At 37.9% G+C, this 11,457-nt stretch overlaps 1 protein-coding gene across 1 annotated transcript; it reads right to left on the reverse strand.

The window, feature by feature from the left end:
* Positions 1 to 1,193: 1,193 nt before the first annotated feature.
* On the reverse strand, positions 1,194 to 6,996 carry gtf3c5 (general transcription factor IIIC, polypeptide 5). The gene is made up of 11 exons (XM_028026360.1): positions 6,711 to 6,996; positions 5,521 to 5,719; positions 5,240 to 5,450; positions 4,702 to 4,882; positions 4,499 to 4,603; positions 3,615 to 3,729; positions 2,980 to 3,060; positions 2,629 to 2,717; positions 2,470 to 2,552; positions 2,261 to 2,403; positions 1,194 to 1,485 (listed from the first exon to the last, which is right to left on the reverse strand). Exons 1-11 carry the CDS (start codon positions 6,924 to 6,926, stop codon positions 1,268 to 1,270), a joined length of 1,641 nt encoding a protein of 546 aa, XP_027882161.1. The 5' UTR covers positions 6,927 to 6,996; the 3' UTR covers positions 1,194 to 1,267.
* Positions 6,997 to 11,457: the final 4,461 nt, after the last annotated feature.

Here is an 11,457-nt window from a genome sequence, read left to right on the forward strand (position 1 = left end):
AATTTGATTTTAACATGACCATAAATTTGCTACTTTCCTCAACTTCCACGTCAGGAAAAGACCCAGAGTATCATATCAGTTTCTCAAAGCGAGACAAAATGTTTTTGCCAAGTGACCAACTCATGGAAATTTATGTGATGAAATAAACTAAAAACAGACATGTGAAAGGCTACGTTTTAGGCGTATTGCACCTTTACATGATCTCATGAAGACAAACCTTCAAGGATAAATAAAAATAATTCAAACATGAACCTTCAGAGACACATAAAAACAATTACAAAATCAGTCTTCTATCACCTGAAGAACATTCTAGGAATAAACAACTAAGATATAAACATAGAAAAAATTATATTTATCTTTAGTTGAATTGACAGCAGTGTCATTTTTAATCAGAAAAAGAAAAAACACTGTGTGTTTCTGTATGAGATTGGATTGTTGCCTATTATAAACTGATTGAGAAAAACAAAGTAATTTAATTTAATTTAATTTAATCACAGCAGTGTTTTCACAGGTCTGCCTAAAACCAGGCAGCTTGTTGATCTGGAACGCTGCTGCTGCTGTTCTCTCTAAAACTGGGAAGATCGAGCACATCACCCAGTTTTAAAGTCCCTGTAGCTAAAATACACTTTAAAATACTTGTTACCTTATAAATCACTGAATGGTTTAGCACCAAAATACAGTTAAGATCTGTTGTCATATCAACCGTTATGTTGTAATTTTTCTGCCTCGCAGCACATCAGTAGTTTTTGGTTGAGTGTTTATATTCACCACGGAACCGCATGAGGCGCGTTTTGCATCCCGCATCAGGCTTTGTTTGGACTAGTTCTCTTTCCCGTTCTGAGATATTTCCTCCATCTTTGTTTCTGTATCAACGGCTCCGCTTAAGGATGGACCAGCAGCGCCCTCTGCTGGTTGGAGGCCAAATTACAACACTAAATAAGGTCTAAAGGACGTTAATTGTCAATCGATTGGAACTAATTTTAATCTAGTGAACCATTAATCGACTATTAATTATTATTCGATTGATTGTTTGTAATCACACAATCAGGATGGCTCCTTTGGAAGTTTTCCAGGTTGGAGGAGAATCTGGAAAGAGAGATTCCTAGATTTCCCTGTCGGACCACCGAACGGCAACCTGATCTCCAATGAGTGGAGGATCTTACAAGTAAAGACTCAGCACCTCAAAGCTTTAGAAGAAATTGATTTCTTTATTTACATTTTACAAAAAACCCTAACTTTTTACAAAAATGGACACCAGATTATTTCGTCACATATAATCCAGGATTTCTGTCTCCATCTCATTTTCACTTCCTTCTGAAGGCTGAAACTCATCATCCTCGTTTTCCTCTTCGTCTTCTTTGTTGTCACCCTCCTCCTCTTCTTCTTCTTCATCATCGTCCTCTTCCTCATCCTCTCCTTTTGGATCTTTCATCGTGTATTTTACATGTCCTCTCCGTCGTCTCTTTGGTAACCTCTCTTGCTTTTCTGAAAGAAAAGGAGAGAAAATGAACTGAAGGATTAAAAACAAAACAAAATCATTATCTTTAAAGGTGACCTATTATGCTTCCATGAACAGGTTAGGACAGATCTACGGGTGAAACAAAACATGTTCACTACATTGTTTTACACAAAGTCATTCTTAGATAGTAAGATTTCTGTCTGCTCAGTTCTGAATGTTTTAGGGCGTCTTCTCACTTTAAATCCAAACAAGCTGCTGCTGGCCACGCCCCCCAACTCAACGCTTACATTCACACATTAAAATGGCCGCAAACAGATGCGAAATTGTACAACCATACGCCTTTGAAAAGCAGAAGTGGAGCCTCCTCCACAACCAGGAAGAGTGTGGCAAGCTGTTTCTGGTTTCCGGCAGCCATTGTGCAGCGCGTACAGCAGTAAAACCTGCTGTCCAAATGTTCTAGAGCTCAGCCTGGGTTGCTAGGTGACGGGTGGAACTCTGCTGGGGTTGCTAGGTAACGGCTCAGCGCTCATGGAATTTACTCAACAATTGAAAGGTTTTTAAAACGGCTAATTTTCCAGACACCCATAAACACCTGGGTGTTTTTTTAAAGCACATTTGCTGTAGAAGTATAAAAATATTCAAAATGTAAATTTGACTTAGTGCTTTAAATCCAGGCATGTATAAATCGTTGAATAGATTAAGATTAAATGAAGATGGCAGGATTTCTCACTATTATCAAATATGTAATGCTTGATTGGTCGATTATGAAAAGAGGAAATGCATCGAAGTTGTTTTTCGTACCTGGTTTCTTCTCCCTGACCACCTTCTTAATCATAGTGGAGATGATGTCTCTCAGCTTATCCGTGGTGCCGACGACACACCAGCCGTCGCGCTCGTCACACTCCCGCTCCTCGCCGTCGTTCTGGCTTATCGCCTCTCTGATGCTGGGGAAGCAGAACCGTTAGCGAACGCCGGCCACAGCGGGACAGAGTCTTAAAGACGCCCGGTACCTGTCCACGTCCAAATCACAAAGCTGGTAGAACATCTGTCTGTGTGGAGGCAGCAAACCGTCTCTGAAGATGTAAGCGGAGTCCTGCACGAGCAGAGGAGGTCGTTTCAGGACCAAATGCTTAAAATTGTTCATTTTCTTGATGTTTTTGTTCACCGACCTTCAGCTGGAAGGAGACGGGAGGCGGGTCGCGACTGGTACTGGGGCCTTCTGGGGCGGGAATATCCATCAGGCTGGCAGCCGGCGGAGCTTAGGAAATGATTAGTGGCAGCTTTAGTTTCAAGATTATATTATTGTGAAGATAATTCTGTTCGATAGACGCCGTCAATATCAGTAGATAATACATCTGAGAGAATATTCATGCCAAATATTTCAGATATTTCTATGTAACCCCTTAATAATTATCGATATTGACTGATATGTAATGCTTGTACCAGAAGATTTTCAGCTCTACAATCAAAACGCCTAAACAAATTTGCATGAATTTGCATAAATCAGCTCATATTGAAACCTGTTTTGTTTAGCGTGGTCGGCAGACTGTAGCTCAGGGTGCTTCTCTTGGCTTTCACCGGTATGTTGGGTGGAGTGTAGCCTTAAAAAAAGAAGAAAAGCATGGTGAGAATGCAACACACCACAAACAGTTGGCTAGCATTCAGCATCTATGAGACGAGACGAAAAACATGAAGACAGTCCAGGTAACCGTAGCAAACTGAAGAAAACAGTTCGTTATACACACACACACATATATATACAGTATATGGCATATAAGGTAACAACTCCTTAAATGTAAATATGCTTCAGCCAAACTTCACCTGCTTCAGATTTTTAGACAGTAAAATGTTTTTCTTAATTCAAAAAGGAACTGAATTATTTATTTGCATCTTTTAACATATTTCTAATATTGTATAAAAAGCTATTAAGTGGTAAATTAAAAAATATGTAGTGTGCCATTTTAAAAATCTGATTAGTCATCAGAATAATTGACGCATTAATTGATTAATCATAACTTGCAGCCCAAATTTTCTTCCAGATTAGGAAAAGAACGGTTGCAATAAATCCTGAATAGAACCAGATTATTACTGACGTTGTAACTTCATCAGGAACATGGTGCCTGGTGTTTTGATGCAGTTCTTTGGTTCTCCTCACCGTATTTGGAGCTGACCCGGATCCTAAAGTCCAGCGTCTGGTATTTCTTGGACTCTGTGGTCGTTCTGGGGTCGTAGCCGAGTCGGACCCACAGGCTCCTCCAGGGTCCGGTGACCTGGAGAAGAAACACCTGGAGGTTAGAAAACAACAACTGACACAATCCTGTCCAGGCCTGTTATTCCTGTCCATGTGTGCCATATTTTGTCCTTCCACTAAACCTTCCATTTATTTGATTTGATTCTGTCCGGTTAGCAAAGACCTTTTGTGGTTTACCCTGTGTGTGTCTATGACCCTCCTGGAGTTTGACAAAATGTCACATTTCTGTATTAAAATTGAATTTTTAATTGATCTTCATTTGTTGTAAAAACTTTCTGAGATTCAGAATTAATGTTAGAAGTTTTACTTTCTAAATTTAATTACGGAAACAAATTTACCTTTAAGTTATTGTGTTGTTTATTGATATGCGTGAGTGGTTGAAGTATTTTGTTCAGACTTTTAACAGCAGAAAGTATTTCATGAAATAAAAAAAGACAAAAGAAAGAAAAGGGAGGAAGAAGAAAAGACGAAAGATAAAAAGGATAAAAGACAAAAAGAGGACAAAATAAAGAAGGAAAAAGAACGAGGAAAGAAAAGAGGAAGAAGTTGACAGAAGACAGAAAAAGAGGAAAACAGAAGGAAGAAATAAAAGAACAGAAAGTGGAAGAAGAAAAAACATGAAGAATGAAACAAAAACATGGACAAGAAAATGAAAAACAAGAAGAAGAAAGAGGAAAAAAGACAGAACTGGAGGTCCAGCAGTTTTCTGGCTTCTACTTGGGCAACATTATGCTGCAACATTGCGCTGCGGTCTCCAGGTTGCGTTGCCTGCAGAACGCGCCGCTCACCATGTAGTAGGCGTAGACGGGCAGCAGCAGCTTGAGCTTCTCCGGGTGGAGGTCCAGGTTGGCCTTGAGGGCGTTGCGGGACCAGATGGGTCGACTCTCAAACATCTGAGCAGCAAAATGTTTTCCAGAGATTAGATAAAACCAAACCGTTCAACATTGCATAACAGAATCAGAATCGGCCGTGTTTCCAGCTGAGCAAATACCTTCTTGACCTTCTCCTCGCTCTCAAGGTCGTGCTCCTTCAGGCACACCCGACCCCAGTTGACCCGCGCCGCCTCCAGGCACTCGCTGGGAACGGCGGGGTCCGTGAAGCTGACGAAGATGGCGTTGTGAGGCCGCCGGGCGCGGTTCAAACCGATGAAGTTCTTACTGACGGGCAGAGGGCTGCAAACGCAAAACAGGAAAACATTTACAGAACAAATCAAACAAATCCTCGTTCCCCTGCGGAAGAGGAGCAGGGCCACTGACTGGTAATCTCAGACAAGTCAGAATTCTGAAGAAAAAAATAAAATAAATTCTGAGAAAAAAAAATCTGAGAAAATAAAATTTGAAGTTTAAAAATCAGAATTCTGAGAAAATCTAGTCAAAAATCTCAGAGGAAAAATGTCAGAATTTTGAGGAAAGAAAAAAAAAGTAAATTCTGAGGTTAAAGTCAAAAATCTGAGACTCAAGTAAAAATGTTAGTATTTTTCAGTGGCACTGATCCTCTTGCGTATTCTCCCTGGCTTAAGGTCGACCTACAGCGACGACACCAGCTTCTGAACGGAGTCGGGTCGGTAGAAGTAATCCACCGGACTGTCGAGGCGTGAGAAAATGGCCGGGGGCAGGAAGTAAGGAACGTCCTGCGCGAAGAACGCTTGATTCTCCGCTTTATGGAGGATGATTTTGTCGTAAAGAGAGACGTTTTTTCCGTTCTGGGAATCCACAGCGAGGCACTGGAAGTCTACCATCCCTGCAGAGCAAATACACGTTTTCATTTTCTGCTAATTTAACAAATGAAGTGAAGCAGGTTCAGATTTTACCCTGGAACTTGTACGTCGTCCCTATGATTCCCATCACGTCCATCTGGATCTGAGCGTCTTTGGGGTCTTTTTTTCGGACCCGCCGTCGCACCCTGAGCAGGAGGTTGCTCGACGGGAGCCGGTTTCCACACATAGAGTGGCAGAAGGGGTCACGGGGTCGGAAACGCATCTCCAGTCGCCTGCTGGGGTCACTGAACGTCTGTGGGAAAACCAGAAATACGAGTTCAATAATCAATAATCACATTTGGGAATCACAATAACAAAATAAACTTTCCATCTTTAAAGACGTAAGCAGATAATTCTAACACTGAATGCTAAAATGTTAAAAGAAAAAACATGGAGACGTAGTTTTAAAGAAGTGTATTAGCGTTGTCAATCATCCTCATGTACTCGATACTAAATGGTCTACTGGTGGAGAAACACCATTACACCTTACAGTGATCGGTGGCCATGCTAACTAGGGTTAGCATTCACAACAGGCTCTGCTAGCTACGCCATAACAGAGTGCAATGAGCAATGCCACACTGAGAGTGATTGACAGCGCTAAGTCCCGCTCCTAGGCTCTGATTGGTTGATTTTATTCACCACTGGGAGAGGAATGAGGAGTTTAATGTTTTTCACAGATTACTTTATACCGCACTATATCACGACATAGGAAAAATATATATTTTTTCCAAATCAGTTTCTATCAATAAAAAACTTATAAAACTTAAAAAAAACAAAAACTCCTCCAGGTGTGTCTGTTTGTGGTAAATCTTTGGTTAAAACATGGTTGTTGTTTTTTTCATTCAGTGGATTTTCATAATATCCAGAAATGTTACTCAGGTAAGAGCAGAAATACTTCTTAATAAAATTACTCAAAGAGCAGTGTAGTACAAATACTCCTAAAAAGTACTTTTTTCAAAAAGGTAAATGTAACTAGTTATTACCCAACTTTGATCAACCTGCTTTTTTTGTTTTATTTTTCTGTTTTTCCATGACAAAACATATGATCCCTGTTACGTAAGAGAACATATTTCCTTTCTTAAAAAAAAGAAAAAAAGAAAAATGTTTTATCCGAACTCCAAAGGGGAACAGAATATTTTAGCCTGACGTTCACACCCGGTAATGTTTTGTTACCCCATTGGTTATTTTCTGTTTTAACCGAATTTCGCACAAATCCCGAACCAGCAGCAGTTGGTTCCGCTTACTTTCGTCACCGTCTGTTCTCCTCCCAGAGTCTCCAGCATCCTCTCCACGCTGGTCACCATGGCGGGATACTCCACGCACACCAGCTTCTTGTTCCGCAGCTCCACGGAGGACGAGCCGCCCGGCGTGGACTCTCCGGTCCGGCCGGACAGGCTCAGCTCTTTCAGGGTAAAGTTCAGCGTCACATCCCCCTGATCCGCAGGCCCGGCAGCCGCCATTGCTCCCGTTAAAAGCGAGCGAAAACGAGTAAGAAATGTCGTACGCGGACTGTGAACGTGCAAAATAAGCTCGGGCGGAAACAAGTTCTCGATGTAAAAGGTTCCGCTTCCATTTCCAGAGCCAAATTCTATGATTCACTAACCGGTATGAAAATAAAAATAAATAAAAATAGCTAGCTAGACAGATAGATAGATAGCTTTTGAAGGCGAGTATTGTTACAGAATTTAGTAGTAACAATATTTTTATATATTTTGAAATTGTTGACTTGGATCACAACACTAAATCAAAAACAAAAGAAATTAGTCATTTAAATTTTGGTTGACTCACTAATTTGGTATTGTTTTAATTTTTTCACAAGCTTTTAGAGTTGACGATTAATATTATATTGTATTCTCTATTATACCTTTTTTTTCTTTTGGACATTTCTATTTCCCTGTCATTGTACAAAAAAATTAGAACACATGATATGCTTAACTTTAAAAAAATAATAAAAAGAACTCATGCGTTACATGTCATGAGTTATTTAAGAATTTTAAGTAGATTATTTAGATCATCTGAAATAATTTCTGTGGAATTTGGAAATATTTGAAATTACAGAATTGATTTTTTTAAAGAGAAATAACTGTTGGATTGTATTTTTATAGGTTTTTTTTTAAACATCTTTTTAATTTCTGGCAGTATTTTAGTTATTTATATTCTAATTTAAGAAACAATAATGTATTTTATACAGATTAAACTTTCATAATTTGATTTAAAAAGTTTCATGTATTGCTGATTAAACATGTATAATTTAATTTCAAAATATGATGAATAGGTTAGTATTTTTAAAATATTCAGACTACAGTTAGTGAACAATAAATAAATCAAAATTATTTAGTTAATAACAACGACAAAAATTGATTCTTCTTTTTGTAAAATAACTGACAATAATAATAATAAAAAAAAAAACATAAACGTAAACATTTATGCAGCACAACCACCTGAAGCAGCTGGAGGCTTTTAAAATCATTTTACAAATGATTTCATTAAGAACTCCTCTGGTTTTATTTGTAGACTTTTGAATATTTTAGTATTTTGCTGCATTTTCACACGCTAAAAGTTAAATTCTTGTAATAGAGCACAAAACTGTGGAAAAGTCAAGTTTTTAAATCTGTAAGAATGACGTTGTTGCTTTGCCGTTTCTGGCCACATGAGGGCAGCACTCTCAAAACTATCGCGAGACAACACCTGTCTGTCTGTATGTAAGTAAGTTGTTGTTTTTTTTAAAGCTTACACTTTACCAACCGGTTCTTTAAAAATTCTTTATGCAAATATTTTGGATTTGTAGCTGGACGATTCAGCTGCTGGTAAAAGTAATCTGAGAAATCCTGTGTTTTAAAAAGGATCTGAATAAACAAGATTTTCTCTCAGACTCGCCCTGGAACTGTAAACAGATTATCATCCCATGAGGAAGAAACAGAGACGCTTCGCTCGTCGGAGTGTTGACAGAGTTATCTAAGATGCTGCTGGATATTCATCCTTATTTATTTTAGCTCAAGTTTGTCTTCTGCAGACATCATACATCGATGCTAATGACATTGTTTCTAAACTTACTTAAAATAAGTCATTTTTAATGATTTAAGAAAAATTCAACATTAATTTGATTTAGTTGTAGCAATTAGTAAAAATAGATCAAATGTTACTGACCTGCTACAGTCATTTTTTTAAAGTGTGGTTTCTGTTTGAGGAAATAAACCTGATTTCCATTACAAAGACAAACCCAGCTGTAAAAACAAAAACAATATTTGGAAAGTTAACTTGTGCTACTTGCATTGAATTTAAGAGCTAAAGAAGCAGTTATTATTGTTTGACTTGTGCGATTAAGTCAGTAAAAAACTGAATGGATAGACTGAAGTTTAAAAGTTGCATCTAAATGAAATAAATGGAACTAGTATTTATTCTGCGTATAGTAGAATAAATACTACTTTACTATACTATTTTACATCAATATCTGTTGATGTAAAATAAATTATCTTCCTGAAAAAGTTACTTTTAAGTTATTGTTGTCTTAATTAAAGTGTAGTCTGGTACACTAGAAACTTGACAAAAATTCATGTGAAACATTTTAGTTTTTGACGTTTAGAGGCAATTACTGTTCTCAGTTTTCTATCAGAATCTAAATAAATACACTTTATTTGTGATTAATGAGCCACTGTTAGTAACTCAAATGCTTTTTACATTGTGACCAAGAAAAAACTAATGTTTTGGACCAATTTTGAGAAAGATTTGCAGTAAGATCAGAAAAAATGTGGGGATTTGTTGATTTTATGTGAATTTTGCGGATTTGTGAAAAACTGGAGGGACTTGTTGAGGTTGAGGGCCACATAAAAAGCTGCGGCAGGCCAGATTTGGCCCCCGGGCCTTGGGTTTGACACATATATTAAGCCATTAATCAGCATAACTATTGAGTCAATGTAACTAGTTACCACTCAGCTCCAGTGGTAACTCTGACAGAAAAGCCAGCTGATTGTCACTGCCAATCTGTTTGCACGGTGGCGAAGATTTGCTCGATCTTCCTCGTCTTCCCTCTTTGTCTCGGCCATCCGTTGTTCACAGACGTCCCCGTCCCGCGGCGTTTAGTCGCTATCTGCCCGCTCCTCCCCGTCTCGCGGCTGCTGCAGCCGTTACAGCGTGGAGAGGCCATGATAAGGTTATCAGCCTGGACCGGCGGCTGCTGCCCGATGATTTCAACCCTCTGCTTTCACTCATTTCTTTGACTTCCCTCGTCACGTTCTGCTCTTTCTTCTCAGCAGCTGGGGTTTTTTTATCAGTTGAGGAGGAAATCTGCATTTGGATGCATGACTTCGAAGTTTGAGACTCAATTTTTGTAGGCAAATGGATTATTATGTTGATCTGCAGGGCTGGAGTTAGAAGAATTTGGGGCCCTGGGCTGGAAACCGTTTGGTGCCTCAACCACTAAAGCAGAGGTGCCAAACTTATTTTAATTTTGGGCAACATCAAGATTATATGATGGGATATTAGGGCCACATTAAGGAAATTAAAAATAATAATAAAACTGCAAGAACAAAGTCATGAAATTACAAGAAAAAAGTAATAATATTACAAGAATAAACTTGCATAAGGATAAGTTTATGTTATTTTTGCAATACTACAAGAATAAAGTCTTTCTCATTATATTGTGACTTTATTCGCGTATGAATTCTTAATTTTTTTGACTTTGTAACATTTTTATGACTTTCATGAGTTAACTGCATCTTCTACAGTCCAAAGAGCCATTTTGGTTCCCAGTCCAGCTAAATTAAAAGTGTTTAGAGCCACAAATGTTAAAAAAAACAAACAACTTTTTGGATAATTATATTTTTTTATTGTTATTCCTTCCAAAACCTACAATAACTTTCAAATAGTTGAGCATTTTTTATGTTGAAAAAATCCCAAAATGTTATTACAATTCACCTGAAATGGCCCGTGACTCTTATATGAAGTATAATGTCTAAATTAGTTACATTTTTTAATTAGCTTTGCACGTTAATCAACATTACCATACTTCACGGCAGTGTAAATATGTAGAAATTAGCACGCTAGCTAACCATCATCCATTATTGTCAAACAAAAACACAACACCTCATTATAAAATTCACAGGTCAGAACATAATACACATAGTTTTATTTAAATATGTCTGAAAAAACATGCAATCAATACAAAAAATTAAATTAAAATCTGTGGGCTGCCCCCAAAATTTGGAGCCCTGAGCCACTGCCCTTGTAAGCATTTTCTAAGTGATCTGTTCCCACAGTTTACTGGTGCAAAACAGCTTTTAAATCACCTAATAACTGGAAAATGTTGAAAAAACGTGTGTACTATAGATAAAAAAAAGAAAAAAAAACATTTTACCTTGTTTTTGTAACAGAAGAATAAGAGAGATCGATTGGCTGCTATTCCTGAGATACCCATAATGAAATCATCATCTGTATTTGTACAGATTTGGTCGAAATGTAGCATGCAATATGCAAAGCAGCACACAGCATGCAAAAATATTCAAAGGCCTGGAAAAAACCCTGCGCCTTGATGTCTTAGAGATTTAGCCACTCTTCCGGATGAATCATAACAGGTTCGCTAATCTGGATGCAAAGCAATGGAAGCACCAAAACAACCACTAGTAAAAGTGAAGAAGTGTGGAGGGACACTGGTTTGTCTGGTTTCTTCAGGTAGTTTGATGTTAACCACATCAGCCTGCAGAAAGATTAACGCTGAGTGTCGTTTTACAACCACAAGCTTCTGCTTTTTGTTTGGATTTTATGTGGCAAACCGCATAATACATAACTGAAAAATGGAATGAAAAGTGTAACAGACATCTATATTCAACCCCCTTCACTCTGATACCCCTAAAAGAAAATCTACTATACACTGTAAAAAACAAACAAAAAAAACAAACTTAAAAACTATGTTTTTCCTGTGCTTTCATATCAATGCTAGTGAGATATACTGTAAAAATACAGGATATTTTAGTTTTCAAATACCAGAAATGTTTG

This window comes from Xiphophorus couchianus, chromosome 8 (genome assembly GCF_001444195.1).
Source record: "Xiphophorus couchianus chromosome 8, X_couchianus-1.0, whole genome shotgun sequence".
Taxonomy (NCBI): domain Eukaryota; kingdom Metazoa; phylum Chordata; class Actinopteri; order Cyprinodontiformes; family Poeciliidae; genus Xiphophorus; species Xiphophorus couchianus.